General features: G+C 41.2%; 1 protein-coding gene across 1 annotated transcript in view; it reads left to right on the plus strand.

Moving 5' to 3' along the window:
* necab2 (N-terminal EF-hand calcium binding protein 2) overlaps positions 1 to 23,563 on the plus strand; it is a 179,971-nt gene that overhangs the window by 135,752 nt on the left and 20,656 nt on the right. The window contains exon 8 of the mRNA XM_061676991.1: positions 8,152 to 8,231. Within this exon, the coding sequence (XP_061532975.1) occupies positions 8,152 to 8,231 (80 nt within the window). The remainder of the gene's footprint in view (positions 1 to 8,151; positions 8,232 to 23,563) is intronic.

A 23,563-nucleotide genomic window follows, 5' to 3' on the forward strand; every position in this document is an offset into this window, starting at 1 on the left:
TAAAAGTTTACTTCACATTATTAGCTAACATTATTTAATCAAGAGATCAGCTAAGAAACTAGTTGAGACATAACAATATTTGCGCTCCATACCTTTTTAAAACTTGTTTTTATATATTTGGTTGTGTTTTATCCTTCTGAAATATTTGCATATTTCAAGTTTATTTATAAAATCTGCCAGCAAGCAGGTTAAGTTCACAAAGTTTTAATTTAAATCCTATTAAAATTAAATTAAATGTGTTTCGCCTAGTCCTTCAGGTTTTCTTTCAAGAATTGTACCCATCTTACAAATTCTGCCGGGGTAATCAAACATATGAGCACAACTATGTTTTTTAATTTTCTAAATAATAGCAGGGCTGTGAATTTCAAAATAAGAGCAAGTAAATAAAAAAAGGATTATGTGTTCAAATAAAGTGCTTAATACAGAATAATTCTTGAAAACAAACTAACAAAATACAGATAATACTTCATGTTTTAATCATATGGGCAGAAGCAAAATCATGCATTGTAAAAATGCATTATACATAGGTAGAAGGGTTTTGCAGAATTTTGAGGTCAACTTTGGGGGTCCGTATTATACCTGGGTGCGCATTATACACGATAAATTACGGTAACCTGCTTTCTGCAATCTCACCCGCTCTCAATTTCAGTATCTCATTTTTTACCTACAGTTTTAACAGGACATGAAGGACGAGAATCTGACAACTTAAAAGACAGAATAATTTAAGTACAGTTTTTTTTAATCATTCATCAGTGTTATACTTTGTTTTATATCTGAGAAAGTCAGATCAGTACATGTTTTTCTTGACAGCTCTGCCTGTGAATATTACATTTTGTAGTGCATTTCAAGCTTATCATTGATTACTTTGCGGGGACTTCACAGTTGTCTGCTAGACTATTTCAGTTGTACAAAACTGTTGGCAGTTGGCAGTAATGAGGTTTGATTTCACCTTTATGTCACTTGATTGGCTTTTTACCCTGTTGTGCTCGATATTTGCAGAGAACACAGCGCGATTGCAACATTTTAAGGCAGTCTGGGTATCTAAACGAGTGTGTCTGTCACCACTGTGCAGTAGTCATGCTACGATGACAGATTCTTTTAATGTTAAGCTGAACTGCTGCAGCTTGGTTTGTGTCTTTTCTACTTTAACCAAAACGCTCATCCATTTTCTTATGCAATGATAATAATGCATGTTATAAAATAGGAGTCAGATTCTCCTGTCATCTCACGCTTTGATAAAAATTCAGAATATGAATATCTTGCAGCCAACTTGCTATTATCGTACAGTATGTTATGGCACGATAGTAGTTTTCATAGTATTGCTGACCTGCACTACATGCGCCATTTTCATTTATACAATATTTTATTATTTTTCCTTCTCCTATTATAAAACATGTACAGTCCGTCAATTATGGCAGGATGTACATATTACGCAGAAAACTGTAAATCTTTGGGTTATGGGCAAAATATGCACATAAACTGTGAAGACAGTGCAGAGTCAGGAGAATGGCATCAATTGACTAATATATTATTACAAAACCCTTTCTTGCCTTGTTGCTCTTTTTTTAATTAACTATGCGCTAAACCTTCTTCATGGAGTCAAATATACATTCAGTATTAGTGTTCTCCACTTGTCTTGTTGCGTGCACATACTGTATAGGGAGCCCAAAATGTCATTCCTTTGTGCTAGTGCTATACAGTAAGAGGTGTGTAACTTGATCTGGAGAAAGATAAACATGCGAGGCAGTGGAATTGCAGTGGAGTGGGGATGAATTGGGTAAGGATCAAATGATGAGAACGAAAACAGGGGAAAGTGAATCGAAGAGCTAAAAATATCCCCCACTCACTCCAGGTTGAGCAGCCACTAGCTGTGGTGCATTTGTGTGCAATGGCTTATTGCACCTCTCCATTGTCTTTTTTTATTTTTTTTAAATAAGCTGCGTTTAATTGTTCAGGGATTTCCCAGCACATGCAGACACAAGTCCTGTTTGGGTACGTTGTCTGGTGTGTGTGTACGTATACTATACACGCTACATAATTAGTTATGTGCAAAGAATAATGTTATGGCATGCATGGGCACACTTAAGCTTGTACAACAAATCTAGCTTTAAGATGTATGTTATTCTCTATATTTTATTGACAGTATTCAAACTGATAATGGAGTAGCCTACAGTTTTTGTGGTCAATGCATCGCTGCAAAAGTAGAAGCAAAGCATAGCAATCCAGGCATTTTACAGGCACAGGTGTTGGACCAGACCCACGCTAATCAACTGAACCTGCTCCACAGACTACAGGAGTTGTGTGCACTGGTGCACGCACTGTTCATATTGTCACCTGGCAAAAATCAGTATGCATGCAGCAAGGCTGGTGATGTCGGTAAAGAACGACTGGCAATGTAATCAGCTGTTTGTAGGCAGAGTGAAGTATTCAGCCATGAATGTTGGGGCTGTTGATGTGGTAAAAATAACGCAGTAGAATAAAAGTACATTTATGAGTATAGGTACATTACAGTTTAAACTGATTCTTAAAATGAGGGGGAAAAAATCTCAGGAACAATGGCCACCATGAGCAGTAAAAACACAGTGGTTACAACAAGGAATTCAATTCTTATTTTGCTGTTTTCCCTCCATACAAAGCAAAGATAAGGATTAATGAAGAAATATGGAAAGAGTAGTACTGACTCAGTTGTTGTTTTGTAAGCCATGGGCATGTCTTGGTGACAGTGCAAAAATAAAATGCAAATATGGTTTTCAACTATACTGAACTCAAAATTGGATTTTTGCTGTCAAGATATTTGGCAACATCTCCAGTTTCCATATGCACTCATCCCGAAGTACAAGTGTTCAGTCACAACACTCATCCCTTAAATTAGTTGCCTTTTCTGTTTTATAAAGTGGTTGCTATGGAAACTGGAGGAGCAGACTTTGGATCATCTAACCGTTTAATATTTGATACTCTGCATAAGCTTACATAGCAATAATTACACTTTAATTGGGGTGAGCAATAAATATAAAATAGAAAGACGATGAATAAACACACTATAATGTAAAATAAATGATCCACCACCCTCACCTCCTTCATCATTTGAAGCCTACAGAAGTATGTGAAAAGTTATTTTCTTTCCTTCTTTTTTTCCCTTTTCTGTTTTTGTTTTTCTCAACACATTCCTAAATCTATTGTCAGCACTGCACAGGGTCAACACTGGCTGTTAAACATGTAAGACGTACAATGTACCGGTACTTTCTAAATAAAATTTCAATTCAAGCAGTTTTCATAACTATCACCATATTGCAGCACCTCTAAGCTAATTTCGAAACCTGCCTAACACATAAAATAGAATGTGCAGAGTTATACTTTTGAGCCATCTAATTTGACTATGACTTATGACTGATGTAAACATCAAGCTTGTGGCTGGCACACAATTCAAAAAGTTAAATGAGGTGAATTGGAAATGACTAAGTATTGTTTAATTGAGGAGAATGTCAATAGGTAGGCTGCTCCTCTAAGCCATCTGCTAATTTTGAAGGCTATAATTCCTGACTCACTTTTATATTTGACCGGGGCACTTATTTTCAAAGTCCATCAAACTCACCACTGGGCTTTTAGGTCCAAGAGCCTCCATGGTTACCGGCTCTGGTTTAATTGATGAGAGTCTCTGTGTTGGTGTGGAGAACGGTATCTGCTAATTGACTGGCTGTTAAAGCCTTTAATGAAGAGTGGGCAGTCAGCTCTCCAATTTGCTGCGGGGAGCCATCAGGGGGAAGAAAGTGGAAGTGTGCTCAGGAGAGAGTGTAAGGTAGGGGTGGGAGCGGGTGATGAGTGCATAGAAACACAATTACACTGCAGTCAGAAGTGGGGTGAGGGAGGGGGCTTGCTCTAAAGAGGTGGAATGATTAATGAATTTTTTCTCAGTTTATTTGGGTTCCTGCCATTCATGAGAGATTCAAAATTAGCTTTGTTTTTAAATGGGTCAGATTCAACTTTGTTGTCATTATAATTGTTTCAAGTATAAGGTAACAAAATATCCATTGTGTAGCGGACACGCCATAAAAAGATGACACCCAGCCGGCCGAACACTCGGAATCTTGAAACCTCTGGCCGTCTAGAACTCTTATCAAAATTTCATAAAGTGTAGCAACCTTCAGATTACGACTGTCAGAATGAGTTTCAACTCCCACCTCCGACAGAACTTTGCTCATGTTCTGGGGAAGGCGGGGGACATCGAGTCCGAGTGGACCATGTTCCGCGCCTCCATTGCTGAGGCGGCCGACCGGAGCTGTGGCCTGTCGTGGCGGAAATCCCCGAACGCGTTGGTGGACACTGTGTATAGTGGGGATGGGGCGCTGCTGACCTCGACTCGGGACGTTGTGCGTCGGTGGGGAGAATACTTCGAAGACCTCCTCTATTCCACCAACACGCCTTCCCATGAGGAATCAGAGTCTGGGTTCTCTGAGGTGGGCTCTCCTATCTCTGGGTTTGAGGTCACCGAGGCAGTTAAAAAGCTCCTCGGTGGCAGGGCCCCGGAAGTGGATGAGATTTGCCCGGAGTTCCTAAAGGCTCTGGATGTTGTGGGGCTGTCCTGGTTGACACGCCTCTGCAACATCGCATGGACATCGGGGACAGTGCCTCTAAATGGCAGACTGGGGTGGTGGTTCCCCTTTTTAAGAAAGGGGACCGGAGGGTGTGTTCCAACTACAGGGGGATCACACTTCTCAGCCTCCCTGGTAATGTCTATTCACTGGAGAGGAGGGTCCATCGGGAAGTCGAATCTCAGATTCAGGAGGAGCAGTGTGGTTTTCGTCCTCGCCGTGGAAAAGTGGACCAGCTCTACACCCTCAGCAGGATCCTCGAGGGTGCATGGGAATTCGCCCAACCAATCTACATGTGTTTTGTGGACTTGGAGAAGGCGTTCCACTGTGTCCCTCGGGAGTCATGTGGAGGGTGCTTCGGGAGTATGGGGTACCGAACCCCCTGAGAAGGGCTTTTCGGTCCCTCTACGACCAGAGTCAGAGTTTGGTCCACATATCCGGCAGTAAATCGGACTCGTTTCCGGTGAGGGTTGGACTCCGCCAAGGCTGCCCTTTGCCACAAGGCTGCCCTTTGCCACAGCAAAATATCTGCTGTAAAGATTTTACTGATTTTCTCTGTTCACTGGATCATTGAATACTATTTAAAGTTTATTCAAAGAGACATGGCAATGATGATGCATTTTATATAAATATATGTAAAAGTCAGACGTACAAAAAGTAAAAACAAAACAGGCACAAAAAGAAAAAGGGAAGTGAACAAAGAAAAGGGGGTTGGGGAGGGGTGGCAGCGCTTAGGTAACATTCAGCATGAAGGACAAGAGCCAAGAAGCAAGAGTGAACAAAAGCAAAGAGGAGGCGGGAGTCAAAGGTTAAATACCCTGGAGGTGTGTCTAAGAGACGGGGAAACTGGAGAGGACCACGCCCATCGACTTAAATTTTGGTCTACAATTTAGCCATAAAAATGGTGTAAAAATCATATATTAACATGAAATACTCCCAACTTTGTACTCTTACTCATAAATCAAGCATATAGAATGATTGTTTCAACTTCAGTCTTGGCAAATCAACTGCTTATTGTTCAATACAACACTTTTTGGCTTCAAATCAAGAGGAAAAGTTTGGGTTTAGACTTTAATAAGTGTTAAAATTACTTCTCTTGGTCTCATTTTTTTATCCCACAAAAGCCATTGTGGCATTTGAACAAAGGTATGTAGATTTTGTTATATCCACTGTGGATATATCAACATGGGTGTCTATTTCTACAGATATGTAAAGGCTTTGAACATGCTATGACTATGATTATGAGTGATATTGTGTGATAGCTACACTATACAACACAGGTGTCAAACTCAAGGCCCGGCTCAGATCCATAATTTTATGTGGGCCACAAATGAAAATCATGTGTGTCAGCAATTCTTGCTAAAATCAGGACCAAAATTTCACATTTTTCATCGGTAATAAATAATCATGTTATGATATAGCAAACATTTTTGGTACCAAAACCGTTTTTACAGGAACTTGAACAATAGTTGAACCAACCATTATCCTCGAATTCTGATTAACTAGAATGTGAGTTAGAAAATGAGTTAGACATCCCTGCTGCACAGTATAATAACAATACAGTAACAATAACAATACAATACAGTATCAACAGTTTATTTTACAATATGCAGAGCAAATTGCAAATTCTGTATTGGGGTAGAAAAAAAAAACATTATAGAGACCCATTCACTAAAGAAATTACTAATACTTTATGACCCAAAACAGCACAGGATTTGTTAGGGGACCTATTAAGCTTAAAACAAAATCACTACTCTGTATTAAATAAATTTAAATGTATTGCATCCCATTGGTGGATGTGTCATGTAATACTTTGACTTAATAGTTGTGAATCTAACACTGCATCCACCACAGGTATTTTTGGCTAGTAAAATAAGTTTTCATATTTTGTGTGGTTCCCTAAAAAAATTATTTTTCGGTCTGATTATGATGATTTTCAGGGTTTTACTTTCAGGAACTTCAAGTAAATTTATCAGATTACTGCCTAACTTGAAATGGCCATAAGAGAAAGTTTGTAGACGCTAAATTGCTAGGTTTTTGAGTTTTTAGAGGCTTTAGTTCCCTGAACAGAATAAGATGAGGAAACTGACTGATGGAAGAAAAAAGTTTGTTACTGTTCTTAATAATCATCAAAGGTAAAGGTATCAAGCTGTCACTATGGTTTGGGTTTGTTGTGCACAGTGATTTAAAACTGCATTGCATTATACAACTACACTGTTAGACATTTCATAGTGTTTTGACAGTAACTTACTGGCAACACGGTACTATAACAATACTGTATATTACTTTCACAGTAAACTAGATATAATTGCATATTACAGTGACTAAATGTTACTGTGTAAACGGTAACAGGCTATAAACTTGAATTACAGTAATTGACTGGCAACGATGTAAAAAAATAAAAGTAATTGTAATTAATATAAATTTTAGAAAATACAGTAACTTTCTGTTTGTATTGTGTGAAATCAACCAAAATCACTTAATGCAGTGGAAACTACATTTAATTACTGTACTGTATAATCACGCTACAGTAATTTACTCAATGGTATGTGGTAAATCACAGAATTTACAGAAATGTCTGACAGTGTAAGTATGTGTCTCTCATTCAGTAAAACAGTTGTGCTCATACTTTTACATACATTGGCAGAATTTGTGAAATATTGGCATTTTGGGCGAAAATATGACTGACGACTGAACAGGGACAATCTTATTTTCTTTGCTATTCTACTGTAAAATGTCTTATAGTTTAATTTGAATTCCATGAAAAATAAAGAGACTTGTTTTGACTGATCACTAATGTTTTCTTGAAAGAATGGAAGACATCTTACAAATTCTGCGATGGTATGTAAAACATATGAGCACAACTGTATCTCCATCAAACACGACACCAAAGTTTATTTGATTGTCAGCAATTAGCGGCTAAAATTCTTTAAGGAACGCAGATGCAAATGAAGCATCAGAAAGACTGCAGTGGTTGTAATTATCCATCCATCCATCCATTTTCCCTCACTAGGGTCGCAGGCGTGCTGGAGCCTATCCCAGCTATCATCGGGCAGGAGGCGGGGTACACCCTGAACTGGTTGCCAGCCAATCGCAGGGCACATACAAACAAACAACCATTCGCACGCACATGCACACCTACGGGCAATTTAGAGTCTCCGATGAATGCATGTTTTTGGGATGTGGGAGGAAACCGGAGTGCCCGGAGAAAACCCACGCAGTCACGGGGAGAACATGTAAACTCCACACAGGCGGGGCCGGGGATTGAACCCCGCTCCTCAGAACTGTGAGGCTGACACTCTAACCAGTCGTCCACCGTGCCGCCTGGTTGTAATTAACTTGTCACAAATGGATTTGCAGTATTTCATGAATAACAGGTTTATTCTTCAATAAATTTCGATTGGAGTGAAATGCATGACTGCAGTTTACCGCCAAAACTGTAGGTGCAATCTATAAATAAGTGTTCGAGTATATATTCTTTTAAAATGTATGCTCGCTTATGCGTGTCCATGTGTGCGTGCGTGTGTGTGTGCGTGCGCGCATCTATGTTTGTGTGTTGCAGGTGCAGTGGAGGTAAGGAAAGAGGGTCTGGAGTCTCAAATCAATCGCCTATCTGAACTCATTGGACGACTGGAGAATAAAGTAAGAACCCATCCAGACATGTACATATTGTACATGTCTATGTGTCTGCACTCATCCTGTAACTGATACTCCTCATGCTCCTGTGTCTCACTCACCATTAGTGTCCACTGACCGATGTCAGCAGCTACATGGAATTTGATATCTATTTTAAGGCATTCTTTGCCATCTTGTTGCTATAAATGTATATGTGTTGGTTGCAAGAAGAGTAAAAAAAATATTTTTTTTTAATTAAAAAAAATATTTGTAGAGGATTGAAGCAGGTTTGATCTCAAAAGCAGAAGGAGGAGGGCTTTTTGGTCCAGTAGAGAACATGTTGAGCCTAATGGATCCTCTGCAGACTCAGCTGTTTCTCAACAAGTGAACCACACCCCAGAAGGATCTATGAATAACTAACGGCAATGTCCAGTTCGAGAGGCAGGGACAAAGCAGATAAATCACTCAAAATGCAAATAGATTTGGACCTCCAAAAGAGTGCAGTAATGTAAAGGATTGCAAGGTGTCTAATGTTACATTTCATTGCATTGTTATAAAGACCCATGTTGATCCATGATTCTGGTTTCTTAGTCAGCTTTACACCTTTACCTGTTGTATAATCACCTACACCTCAAAACCCTCAGAGAACCTATACTGTACAGTACTGCACTTTAGTGGCTAATCGTTACGATTACGTGGTTTGAAACAGCACCATTTTTCTGATTTAGACAGGATTTTCGTGACTATGATGCCATTATACAGTATTTTGCAGTTGTAGTGTTCATCATCTGAGGCACAAAGCGAAATCCATACAGATGTATTCAATTCAAGTGTCCTCCAAGTACAGGGTAGGCAACGAAACAAATTCATTGAAATCTTGTCAAGAAAATTGTTGGTCTGTCTGTCAGACATTAAAATCTTTGGATCACAGTTATTGGAACCTTTTTTTTTTTCATATACAGACAACAACCACTTACTGTTCATGGGAAAAGTATATACAGTAGTACTCACTTACAGTCTGATTTTCAGTGTCTCTTTGCACAAATAAATAAAAAAAAATTGTGCTTCATTTTTTCTAACCGACTGGTTAGAGCGTCAGCCTCACACTTCTGAGGACCGGGGTTCAATCCCCAGCCCCGCCTGTGTGCAGTTTGCATGTTCTTCCCGTGACTGCCGTGGGTTTTCTCCGGGCACTCCGGTTTCCTCCCACATCCCAAAAAACATGCATGATAGGTTAATTGACAACTCTAAATTGCCCGTAGGTGTGAATGTGAGTGAGAATGGTTGTTTGTTTGCATGTGCCCTGCGATTGGCTGGCAAAAGGTTCAGGGTGTACCCCACCTCCTGCCCGATGATAGCTGGGATAGGCTCCAGCACGCCCGCGACCCTAGTGAGGAGAAGTGGCTCAGAAAATGGTTGGATGGATGGATATATATATATGTATAGGCGGCACGGTGGCCGACTGGTTCTGAGGACCGGGGTTCAAATCCCAGCCCCACCTGTGTGGAGTTTGCATGTTCTCCCCGTGCTGCGTGGGTTTTCTCCGGACACTCCGGTTTCCTTCCACATCCCAAAAACATGCATGCTAGGTTAATTGAAGACTCTAAATTGCCCATAGGTGTGAATGTGAGTGCGAATGGTTGTTTGTTTGTATGTGCCCTGCGATTGGCTGGCGACCTGTTCAGGGTGTACCCCACCTCCTGCCCGATGATAGCTGGGATAGGATGGATGGATATATATATGTGTGTGTGTGTGTGTGTTAGTGTATATATTCAATTTATTCTCATTTTATAATTGTATTATTTAAAATAAAAGTAGAATTAATTAACCAAATATTTATTTAAGTAAAGCATTTGTAAATGTTTATATATTTTATTTTAGAAATAGTCAATCAACCAATTATTTAATGAAACCAGTATAATCAAAATAAATAAAAAAGAATGATAAGTTGTATGTAGGATGAATTATATAAATATATTTATCAATTAATTTGAGGAAAAACAAATAAATTAATGCAACAAATATGACAGCACTCTTAATAATGTTAACGCTGGCAGGATTTAAAAACAGGGCTTGGTTTTGCAAACCCCTGAATTAGAATGACCCTAATCTGAGCAGCAGCCTGTCTATCATAATTTAACTAAACAAAAAATATCAGATGAATGATTTCTACTTCCGTTGTTTGTAATCCTGTGGAATTCATCTTTGATTTTTATTATGGATTTGTGCCCAGGGAAGACCACTATTAAGGTTTTCAGCCGTTTAATGCAAGGGTGACACTTCACCAGTGTGTCCATTCTTTCATGCAAAACTGTCTGCATCACCACAAAACTGTCTGCATCGCCACAGAAAAGTCATGTTAGGAAAAAAAAATAATAATTATTTTTTTTTTTAAATGTCTGTACGATGCACAAAATTTGCACCAATGTCAGCCAAGTCCGTAGTGTGTCAGATTGGAGATACAGTCTATGGAATTTTATTAAGATACATGATTGAGTTTGATGAAAAGTGATATAGTATGATCCGAAATTAAATGAGTTTGCAGTTTTTTTGTTTTTTTTTTGTCCTGTTCCGCTGTTAGGTCAAGCAGAATGGAAAATCTGTATCCCTTTTGTCCCGAAACAGTTTTACTGTGTCACAGTGGAGTTATTAAGCTTCCACTGTGATATTATAATTGAGGTTTATTGAGAATCAGACTTGATCAGTCGAACAGAACAAAGTTTCTAGAAGGGAGAGAAAAACAAAGACAAAAGACAAAGCACTAATTGTAAACAGGATGAGAGAAGTAAATCATTACATTATCTACAACAATGAAACATTAAATATGAGTCTTGCATGGGGCTGTAGTGCTACACCCTTTGAGGGAAGGACGGGGCAACATAGAACAGGACAAGGACAGGAGAAGAAGCATGCAGGACAAGGGTCGTGAACCTGTACAACTGAAATGTGGTGGCATTAATTATGAATTATTAATTACTATAAAAGTGTACAGGACGAGAGTATAAGTGAGGGGATACACAAGCTATTTGCATATTCATGAGTTATTTGTTGCAGTAAGTGCGTGACCCCACACCCAGTCAAAGAGTCCTAGCGGTGTGTGCCTGCGGATACATGCAAGTGAATTGATACCGTTTTACATGCACAAAGACTGACAGAAGTGTCCTGTAATTGCTGTGGCCGCACCACAGCGGCTGAGGACCCCACCCAATCAATCGAGGGGCGGGATCAGGCCCAGGGGTCCACCCGAGAGCAACCTGGAGGACGGGACATGTCCCACACCGAGGGACCCAGGGTGGTCCGCCGGCCTCAACGAGGCGCCCCGATAACCGTCCGCCGCAGGGACCCAATGCCACCCCCCAGCCACCCACGACCCCCCCCCCAGAGATTAGTGTATGTGGTGCATTCAAACATGGGGAGTGTGTGTGATGCATTTAAAATCCACTCTGCCGGACCCTCTCTTTTTATTCCCTTTGGGCAGTTCCCTTGTTACATATGAGTTACAATGTCAAAAAGGTGGGGGCATACATGCTTGTTGCAACTCATGTGATCAGCACATAACACTCTTTATTGTGGTTGAGACAGTAGAATAATTATATACTTCTTATCAAGACACAGGAAAACTCCTCGGTTTAAGTTTGTCCTTGCACCTGCAAGGACATGACTCATCCTGTGGGAGAAAGCTTTGCACGCAGTGATAAAACATTTCTCTCATCAGAAGTAAGCAGAAAAGCACAACACATGATAACTTATTTACATTTTTCCATCACACATCTCCCTGATATAGGGTGTAACAGTGTCCGTATATTCATCCAGGCTGCCAGCTGAATTTTCAAAGACACTCCAGTCTGTGCAGTGTAAGCAGCTTTGAAGTTCCATCTTTGCTTCATTGGTCCACTTTTTCACTGTTTTCACTGTAGGCTTCGCACATTTAAGTTCTTGCCTGTACGTCAGGGGGTATTGAGTGAATTAAGCAGGGATCAGACGAGCCCAGGGCTGCACGAGGTATAGCACGTTATGCATTTTTTAGCGTAGTGTAGCAGTGGTCTAAAATGTTATTTTCCCTGGTGGGACAGTCGATGTGCTGCTTATATTTAGGGAGTTTGTGGTTGAGTTTAGCTTTGATAAAGTCCCTGAGAATAATGAGGGTGAGTCCGGGTGTTTTCTTTCAATTTCGTTGACTTATTCGGCGAGCGTTAGCAGTGCGGCGTTCGTGTTGGCTTGAGGCGGAATGTAGACGCCAGCCAGGATGAATGATGCGAACTCACGCGGCGAGTAGAATGGCTTACAGTTCAAAAACAGCGACTCCAAATGCGGGCTGCAGTGTGTGCTGAGCTCCGTGACGTCCGTACACCATTTTTCGTTGATATAGAAGCATGTCCTTTGTTTTCCCCGATGATTCCATGTCGCGGTCCGCTCGATGAATATGGAAGCCGGGAAGCATGACAGGGCCATCGGGTACAGCGTCGCAAAGCCAGGTCTCCGTAAAGCACATGGCGGCGGAACGTCCAAAGTCTTTACTGGTCTTTAACAGAAGATGAAGCTCGTCCATTTTGTTGGGTAGGGAGCGTACATTCGCGTGGTGGATCGACAGGAACGCCAATCTGTGTCCTCTCTTGCGGAGTTTCACCTGAATGCCGGCTCGCTTCCCTCTGTGGCGCCGTTTCCGCCTCCATGCGCCGAAAACCGCGGACGCCGCCCCGATAAGTAACTCGGGGAAAAAACTGAGCGGATTTGCAAAAGTTGGTGAAAGAAAGTCCGGAGTAGCCTCCTTGATGGTTAGCAAGTCTACCCTTGTGTAAGTGAGTCATGTAATGTCTCCAAAGACGTACAAAAAAGCGCGTTACCGAGGCGACCACACTGGTAGGCGCCATCTTGGTCCAATTTATAAACTTTTGAGAGATTTCTTTTACTTTGCGGGAAAAGGCTTCATTATTTGCTTGACAAACTCCGGCAATTCGAGGGTGTTCTGGAGTGTTGGTATTTTTTTTTATTGCTGCTTTTCATTTATTGTATTGAAGAAAGTTTCCGGCTGTTATTGGGAATTATTGGAACAGTTCATCACATGTCCTAAAAACATTATTGTTAAATAGTTGTTGTTAAATAGTTAATTCCATGTTGTTCCCATGTACTAAAATGAAGGGGTATATTATTAATTTCGAAATCTGTATTATGCCAGATTGGGGAGAGCATACTGGGAGCTAATTGAGATCCTGTCGATTCTAAACTGTGCTACCAGCTGTTAAGGTGGATGCGATTATTGGATTCTTGAAACATTTACGGCGTTTAAGACTAGTAGAAATAAATGGGAGTTTTGGTAGTATGATGTTGTTGCAGTCTGTTCCAATTCTAGCCAAGAATCACACTGCTCACTGTGGTGCAACCTTTTGATGAGGTATTGTAATTGGTCAGCTAAATAATAGTGTTTAAAGTTGGGAGCATTTAGGCCTCCCTTCTGTTCACTTTTCTGAAGAGTGGATAGACTGATTCTATTTCAGTTTTAAAACACTAGCAAGACTTGAATGTAACCTCACTTTACTGGTTAGCTTTACAGAGTATATTACCATGGTGACTGACTACAGTAAAGGTATGATATGGTAGGGATGGGAATTTAAAAGATTTTTCCAATTCCGATTCCATGTACGATACTGCTTAATGGGTCGATTCTTTATCGGGTCTCTTATCGATTCTCAAATGTGTAGTTTGGAGGAGGAAAAAACATTCAGGGAACTTAAAAAAGACAAAAAATGATTACCCAGGCTTCTCACGATCATAAAAGTTTTAGAATGGAAGCTGAGCTATTAATCTTCCGCGGTGGGGGTTGCAATTTCCTGCATTGATAATGCACCCTGATCGCACCCTTGCAGCAAGCGTGTGATCTGTTTTTCTGCCCTACCCGAGATTGCTTTAAGGTGTTTAATGACAACCCAGTTGGAGATTACTGTAAAACTAAACGCACAACAAAAAGAAAACATATTGTATATTTAAATACGAGACACCTCGTTTTAGAGTTAGCCAGCTTAATGCTGACACTTAATGGAAAACCCTATTGACGGGCGAGCTAAAATTAGCATTACCTCACAGGTGGGCTATACCTTCAAAAACAAATTCACACACAAACGCTGTAGTAAAACATACAGACAGGCAATATAACAATACTCTCAGGCCTATATGTTTCCTTATCTGTGAAAAACGAGGTTATTAACGTTTCTTCCTTTTTTTTTCTTCTTTCTTTTTTGGTTTACTGAAACGTGTATCTCCATGCATGCATCGCACCACACTGCCCCTAAAAGGCCAAGGGAAACGTCCGGTCACAGTTGCTGGCAGGGCTGATTTTTGTGTAACACCAGGAAAATTTGCATGCGCTCTTTCCCAGAACGCATTGCTATAGTTAAAATTACTGTCGCATGTTTTGACTGCATTAAAATGCATCTTTGTGCTATTTTTTACAAACGGGGTTTAACAGTTAAAGTGTTGTGATTTTTAGTAGTGCATAGTTAAATTGTTGTTGTTTTTAGTTGTTAAATTACTGCTTTTGGTGGCAATCTGGCACCCTAACTCAGAATGGGTCGAGTGATGTATCCTATTAATCCCACCTGGAGGCTGTTTGTCAGTGTTACCTGGTCCACTGGTAGCATGTACTGCATAACGTCTGTCGTGATGTCATATTCCCCAATAGTTATGGTATGATGATTGTGCCAAGAACCATTCTGTGAAATTTTAATTCTGAAACTGATTTTCTACACCAGTATAAGGTATGGGCGGCACGGTGGACGACTGGTTAGAGCGTCTGCCTCACAGTTCTGAGGACCGGAGTTCAATCCCCGGCCCCGCCTGTGTGAAGTTTGCATGTTCTCCCCGTGCCTTGTGTGTGTTTTCTCCGGGCACTCCGGTTTTCTCCCACATCCCAAAAACATGCATGGTAGGTTAATTGACAACTCTAAATTGCCCACAGGTGTGACTGTGAGTGCGAATGGTAGTTTGTTTGTATGTGCCCTGCGATTGGCTGGCAACCAGGTCAGGGTGTACCCCGCCTCCTGCCCGATGATAGCTGGGATAGGCTCCAGCACGCCCGCGACCCTAGTGAGGAGAAGCGGCTCAGAAAATGGATGGATGGATGGATGGATAATGACACTGCTTGTTTCACACCCCAACATCACATATTGGCTTAAATTATTTTCTGGCATGTGTAAAGACGCTCCCCACAGAGAGCCTTTATACCTTTATATGGCCGCATATTAGTGTTAAATTCATTATATTATGTACCATGGTAAATATGTGTTGAATATTTAATATCCAACTGTACTGACTTAAAGCTGCGGAAAATGGAAGCTAAGTTAAGCCCATGCATGTCCCTGCAAGACACTAATACGGCTCTCTCTAATAACATCCAGCATAGTGATATCATTTTAGTGTGCAACAACATTTGTACAAGCCTTGCACACAACTCTGAATATCAGTGTAGGCACCAACACAAGTGCTAACACAGCATGAGAGATTTTCAGGTTTGTCCACTGTTGACTACTAAAGTATGTGATCAGGTGTTGGTATAAAAGTGATATTCTTCTTACTACAAATCCACGCACAGAGAAAAATATATATTGAAGGTTTTTGTTTTGTTTTCTGTCTTCTAATTTCAGACAGACATAGAATATGCATGCTACTGCAAATCACAATCTTTATTCTCTATTGCATTTCACTACCACTGTAGTGGTTCACTTCCCTGACTTTAATGACCAGCAGTGTGGGTTCAGCTCTGACTCCGATGTTGGTAGACCAGGTTTGGTTTTCTGCATTGTGGACTCAGAGGAACTTAAAGCTTCCCACCCTATTCCCCTCCTCTCCATTGATGTAGTGGGGTGGTGTACTCAGTGCTCCTGGATTTTCTGTCCTTTATCGTCTCTTTCATCTTGACTGTATTCAGGTCCACATTGTTAATTTCATACCATAGCCAAGATGTCAGACCTCCTCCGTGTAGGCAGACTCATCGTTGTCTCTGATCAGTCCTACAAGGGCGGTGTAATCAGCAAATTTGCCAGTGTTGTTTTGCTGGGGTGAATGGGAGAGCAATCATGTGTGAAAAGGGGATAGAGGAGGAGATCCTTGATCCGCTGTATGCAAATAGTAAGGAAGCTTACAATGCATCACCCCCCCCCCCCACACACACACACACGTTAACCGATCAGATCACAACCTGGTCCATCTTCGTTCCTGCTATACACCCTGTGTCCTTAAGCAGGCAGCAACCACTCGGTCATTCAGAAAGTCGACACCACAGGACAGAACTTTCTATGTCTGCACAAACTTGGATGTTCGGAAGGTCATGCCTTCTGTAGGGATATGATTGTACGGTTGAGGACTGTGCGGTGCGCTCCAGAAAATATGCCCTGGATCACCTGTGACATCAAAAGCTCTCCTCAATCAGAAAAAGGCAGCCCTCAGCCTGGGGGGCAAGGAAAGGTGCAAGTAAATGCAATGGGAACTTAAGGGGAATGTGAGGCAGGTTAAGAAGGATTATAAAAAGAAAGTGGAGCAAAAGCTGCAGAATAACAACACCAGTGAGGTGTGAAGGGGAATGCAGACCACCGGCTACAAGCACAAGAACAGCCAGGTAATGGATGGATGGATGGATGGATGGATGGACTGCACTTATTCAAGAAGGTCAATGGGTTCTACCGCTTCTTTAACAGGTTCGACTTAGTGGTCGGGCTCCAACCTGCTCATTTCGGCCCTGCCTCAACAGCTGACTTATTTTACTCTCTGGTAACAGCCCCGCTCCCTAAATCACCTCCTCTTAACTACAGCAGCTCTAATACTGCAGAGGAATTATTTCTCTTACTACGCCCCTCTCTACCCCAGACATCTTATGCTATGGACCCTTTGCAGTTCATGTACCATTTGGACAATGCTATCAATCTGCATTGTACATAATCCTACCTGAATGAGTTAGTGAAACAAGTGGGAGGTCACATTCTTTGACTTTTCAAATGCTTTTAACACCATTCGGTCTATGTTACTTAAGGCCAATTCATACTTTCGGCATTGCGCATCCGCAGACCGCAGATGCATATGCCGTTCCATTCATACTACATTTCAGAATATATGTCAGTATCCGTTCCATAAATGTGCATTGGTCCACACTTCCCTGTCCCACGCATGCACATTTAATCAAAATGGAGACTCTACGAAAGCAAAAAGAAACAGAGCTCCTGTCTCTTGTATTTGTCTGAAGAGGAGAAAAAGGTAACATGAAGATACAATGTGAACTGGATGTGAATAGAAGGGACAGAGAATTCAGCACAAGAAATGAGAGGCATTGACAAGGAAAAGCATCATCAGTACTTTTGGTACTTTCTTTCGCAGCTCTGGCGCATGCATGGGTGACCCACTTTTATAAGTTCAGTCTATCACATGCACAACCGTGCACTTAGCTCCTAGGATCATTGGGACACACAAACCCCACCACCCCAGTGGTGGTGAGCAAGATCTTCTATGCTGCAGTCTGCTGGTGTGGCAACATCACAGACAGAGACATTAAGAGGCTGGACAAGCCGCTTAAGAAGACTGGCTCAGTGCTGGGGAGGAGCCTTGACACCCTTGAGACCGGATGCAGGACAAGCTACTGGCCATCATCGACAATGTTAATCACACTCTTCACCTCAACGACTGGGGAAGAACAGCAGTCACAGCGGGCAACTCATCTCCATACATTCACATATTGAGCACTTTCAGGAGGTCCTTTATCCCCACAACGATTAGACTGCATCTATTTTAACAAAACAGAGCTACTCAAATGTATCTAACTTAACTTTTTTCACTTGTTATTGTCTTTAAAAAAAAAAAAAAAGATTTTCAAACCATAGACATAACAATTACGCCATACGGCTCCACAAAGCTGGAGTTTTACAACACTTCTCAAACAGTTGAGCATTCAAGAACATTAATAAATTTGTTCTCAAGCTGTTTTCAACATTTTGAATTGTTTAATAATGTAGGGATAGAGCGATTGGCTGGTGACCAGTTCAGGGTTTACCCGCCTCCCGCCCGAAGATAGTTGGGATAGGCTCCAGCACGCCCGCTACCCTAGTGAGGATAACCGGTACGGAAAATGGATGGATGGATGTAGGGACAGACCAATAGTATCGATTTATGAAATTGACCATATTTGGACATATGGAGTTTCTGTCCGACAGAGACGATATGTACCTGTAGGCATTTTTGTCCATCAGTTGTGAGTTGGGAGATGCTTGAATATCCTTGACGGTATTAATAAAGTATCAATCAATCAACACGCCTCCGGGCAATGGAAAATTAGGTCCAATAATTGTATTCGTCATAGGGGTTCGTTGGAGCCCTGCTTTTTCCGGTCCCTCATCTAAGACCTGTTTGCCCTGGGTTACATTATAGTGGCAAAAAGCCCTCGACAGCTTAGCTCCTAGGATCATTGGGACACACAAACCCCTCCACTACGATGAGGTGATAGCTCAAGGTTTAGGTTATGCTTAATAATTTTCAATATTGTGTTTTGAGTAATTTACAAAATCAAAAAATAGTTGTTTTGACATTTAGTTTCAATTTTAAAAACTCTAGTCCATTATATGATCAAATGTATTTGTTGATTATTTAAAGAAATGTATGCAGTGTAAATTGTATAGACTACAATATTTAGGGAAATGAACAAAACGTAGCCTATGTCTAATAATTTCGATCACAGTGTATAAATGCCCTGTGATTGACTGGTGACCAGTCCAGGTCATCTTTACACAGAAACAAAAAAAAAATATTTCTTTTGTTTGAATCTATCCATCCATCCATTTTCTGAGCCGCTTATCCTCATAAGGGTCACACGAGTGCTGGAACCTATCCCAGCTATCAACAGGCAGGAGGCGGGGTACACGCTGAACTGGTTGCCAGCCAATCGCAGGGCACATATAAACAAACGACCATTCACACTCACATTCACACCTACAGACAATTTAGAGTTTTCAATTAACCTACCATGCATGTTTTTTGGGATGTGGGAGGAAACCGGAGTACCCGGAGAAAACCCACGCAGGCACGGGGAGAACATCCAAACTCCACACAAGCGGGGCCAGGGATTGTACCCCAGTCCTCAGAACTGTGAGGCAGACGCTCTAACTAGTCGGCCACCATGCCGCCTGTTTGAATCAACCTTTGTAAAATAGGGCAGCGTACCTTCAGATAGTTTTTCACTTTAGAGGTCTTGCAAGGTTGCTGCATTTTTATTTGATGGTTTCTTTGTAGCATCTCTAACAGATCTCTATGTGCTTCCAAATTGGACATTCCAAGCATGATAGGGAATAGCAAAAATAATTGCTTCAATGAATATGTATGTACTCAAGAAGAAAAAATTAATTGACATTTTGTGTTGGGGCGGCACGGTGGATGACTGGTTAGAGCGTCAGCCTCACAGTTCTGAGGACCCGGGTTCAATCCCCGGCCCCGCCTGTGTGGAGTTTGCATGGTCTCCCCGTGCCTGCGTGGGTTTTCTCCGGGCACTCCGGTTTCCTCCCACATCCCAAAAACATGCATGAATCGGAGACTCTAAATTGCCCGTCGGTGTGAATGTGAGTGCGAATGGTTGTTTGTTTGTATGTGTCTTGCAATTGGCTGGCAACCAGTTCAGGGTGTACCCCGCCTCCTGCCCGATGATAGCTGGGATAGGCTCCAGCACGCCCGAGACCCTTGTGAAGAGAAGCGGCTCAGAAAATGTATGAATGGATGGCTTTTGTGTTGGATTACAAATCCAGCAGGCTTGACATTATATCTGCTCTTGTCATGGCTCAGAAATGTAGCTTTCTCGAGCCATTTGAATATTTATTAATTTTGGTTTGTTCTGGTATTACCTACTTGAATCTGTATTAAGATTGCAAAAGAAAGATCATCACATGAAGAGGTTTTATAAAATGCATATGGGGTAGCAGGGCATGAATGTGTAATGTCTGAGACACAGCTATTGCCTTTATTTCACTTAATTTTATTTTGTTACAACTGAATTTCTATGCCTTTCTGTTTTGAGTTTTTTATTTGGACGAAAATATTTACTCTTGATGTCACCTGCATGAAAACGTATTCAAGTGTACTAGCTATGTAACGCATGTAGCCTGCGACTCCATCAAAATAATTAATCTTATATGTATTATCAGCATTGCTTTATCTAAAATACAATTTCAGTAATGATTAGTTGATTGGAATTGGATCACATCACAGGCAGTTATCAGCCATTGATATCCAATGCCAGTAAATGTACAACCCCAATTCCAATGAAGTTAGGCCGTTGTGTTAAACATAAATAAAAACAGAATACAATGATTTGCAAGTCATGTTCAACCTATGTTTAATTGAATACACTACAAAGACAAGATATGTAATGTTCAAACTGATAAACTTTAATGCTTTTAGCAAATAATCATTAACTTAGAATTTTATGGCTGTAACACATCCCAAAAAAGCTGGGACAGGTGGCAAAAAAGACTGAGAAAGTTGAGGAATGCTCATCAAACACCTGCTTAGAACATCCCACAGGTGAACAGGCTAATTGGGAACGGGTGGGTGCCATGATTGGGTATAAAAGGAGCTTCCCTGAATTGCTCTGTCATTCACAAGCAAAGATGGGGAGAGGTTCACCTCTTTGTGAACAAGTGCGTGAGACAATAGTCGAACAGTTTAAGGACAATGTTCCGCAACGTACAATTGCAAGGAATTTAGATATTTAATCATCTACGGTCCATAATATCATCAAAAGGTTCATAGAATCGAGAGAAATCACTGCATGTAAGTGGCAAGGCCGAAAACCAACATTGAATGCCCGTGACCTTCGATCCATCAGGCGGCACTGCATCAAAAACCGACATCGATGTGTAAAGGATATCACCACATTGGCTCAGGAAAACTTCAGAAAACCAATGTCAGTAAATACAGTTCGGCGCTACATCTGTAAGTGCAACTTGAAACTCTACTATGCAAAGCAAAAGCCATTTATAAACAACATCCAGAAACGTCGCCGGATTCTCTGGGCCCGAGCTCATCTAAGATGGACTGATGCAAAGTGGAAAAGTGTTCTGTGGTCCGACAAGTCCACATTTCAAATTGTTTTTAGAAATTGTAGACGTCGTGTCCTCCGGGCCACAGAGGAAAAGAACCATCCGGACTGTTATGGACACAAGGTTCAAAAGCCAGCATCTGTGATGGTATGTGGCTGTGTTAGTGCCAATGACATGGGGAACTTACACATTTGTGAAGGCACCATTAATGCTGAAAGGTACATAGAGGTTTTGGAGAAACATGCTGCCATCCAAGCAACGTCTTTTTCATGTACGCCCCTGCTTATTTCAGAAAGACAATGCCAAACCACATTCTGCACGTGTTACAACAGCGTGGCTTTGTCGTAAAAGAGTGCGGGTACTAGACTGGACTGCCTGCAGTTCAGACCTGTCTCCCAGCAAAACTGTGTGGCACATTATGAAGCGTAAAATACGACAATGGAGACCTTGGACTGTTGAACAGCTGAATCTGTACATCAAGCAAGAATGGGAAAGAATTCCACCTACAAAGCTTCCACAATTTTGTCCTCAGTTCCCAAACATTTATTGAATGTTGTTAAAAGAAAAGATGATGTAACACAGTGGTAAACATGACCCTGTCCCAGATTTTTGGAACGTGTTACAGCCATAAAAGTCTAGGTTAATGATTATTTGCTAAAAACAATCAAGTTTACCAGTCTGAACATTAAATATCTTGTCTTTGTAGTGTATTCAATTAAATATAGGTTGAACATGACTTGTAACACATGACATTGTATTCTGTTTTTATTCATGTTTAACACAACGTCCCAACTACATTGGAATTGGGGTTGTATCTATTTCACTGTGTTACCATAAAAGTTAATTTGCTCAGTAAATGTAACATTAGGGAAAATAACTGCAAATGTTTACTGTCCCCCTTACATGCTATACAGCTTATTTGCGGAGTCTAAACCTCAGGCACACATCCAGCATATTTGCAGGTAATTGGGCCTCAAGAGCTCCTTTGTTGCCAACAGACACACAGTACAGTAGATTCCTCCCAATGGAATGAGGGAAAAAAAACATTCAATTCACATTTGTTGCTTCAGCTCAATCAGGGCACATGGAATTGATGTGGTGTTTTTAATATTAGATAAGTCAACACTGCAGTGCTCACACTCCTATCTACTGTATATGAAAGTTAACACACAGGCTTTAACTTTGAGTCCAACTGATCTGAGTGTGATATCACCTTCTTATCATTCATCATCAGCTGTGCATGTGTATGTGAGAGAGGGGAGACCTTCCCATTTAGCCAGATCCCAGAGCCAACCCCTGCAGCAATCACTTACAGTAACTGTGCCATGCCACTGTAGTATATTCACAGGGGCAATCGTGGTTATCAGTCACTTAATTGGAAGGGGCCTTCATCGTTTCTTGTGACTGACTACACTAACTTTATATGACTCCCAAGTTGTCCGAGTGGAGGCTAATCAGTGTACTTCCATGTAGCCATCAGAACCACATTATCATCATGCACGCCAATATAAAGTCACTGGACACTTTAGGTACACCTGCACACATATGGATATTCATTCATTCATCTTCCGTTCCGCTTATTCTAACTCGGGTCGCGGGCATGCTGGAGCCTATCCCAGCTATCTTCTGGCAAGAGACGGGGTACACCCTGAACTGGTTGCCAGCCAATCACAGGGCACATATAAACAAACAACCATTCACACTCACATTCATACCTACGGGCAATTTAGAGTCTTCAATTAACCTACCCTGCATGTTTTTGGGATGTGGGAGGAAACCGGAGAACCCGGAGAAAACCCACGTAGACACGGGGAGAACATGCATACTCCACACAGGCGAGGCCGGGATTTGAACCCCGGTCCTCGGAACTGTGAGGCAGATGTGCTAACCAGTCGTCCACTGTTTAGATATCCAAATAATGGATATCTAAAAGCTATATCCAAATAATAAATTTCACACTGTCAGAAAGGTCTTACAGTAATTTTACAATATGTTTATTGTTTTGGTTGTAGTATGCAACACACTGCATCATAATGAGAGATGTTTCCCTTTGTAACACTGAGCAACAAGAACATAAAACATAGATCTCTTATGGTACACTGGAGCACTGCAGTTTGGTAAACAGTAATGGGTTTAATTATTGTGTACTTTTTTACCTATAAGATGCTCAAAGTGCTTTTCACTGCTTACATTCATGATGGATGAAGTTATCCACACATAATTACAATATTTGAAGTAATTTGGAGCTCAGCATTTTGCTCAAGGCCAAAAAAAGGGTACTCAAATGATCTGTTAGGT

This window comes from Phycodurus eques, chromosome 5 (genome assembly GCF_024500275.1).
Source record: "Phycodurus eques isolate BA_2022a chromosome 5, UOR_Pequ_1.1, whole genome shotgun sequence".
NCBI classification, from domain to species: domain Eukaryota; kingdom Metazoa; phylum Chordata; class Actinopteri; order Syngnathiformes; family Syngnathidae; genus Phycodurus; species Phycodurus eques.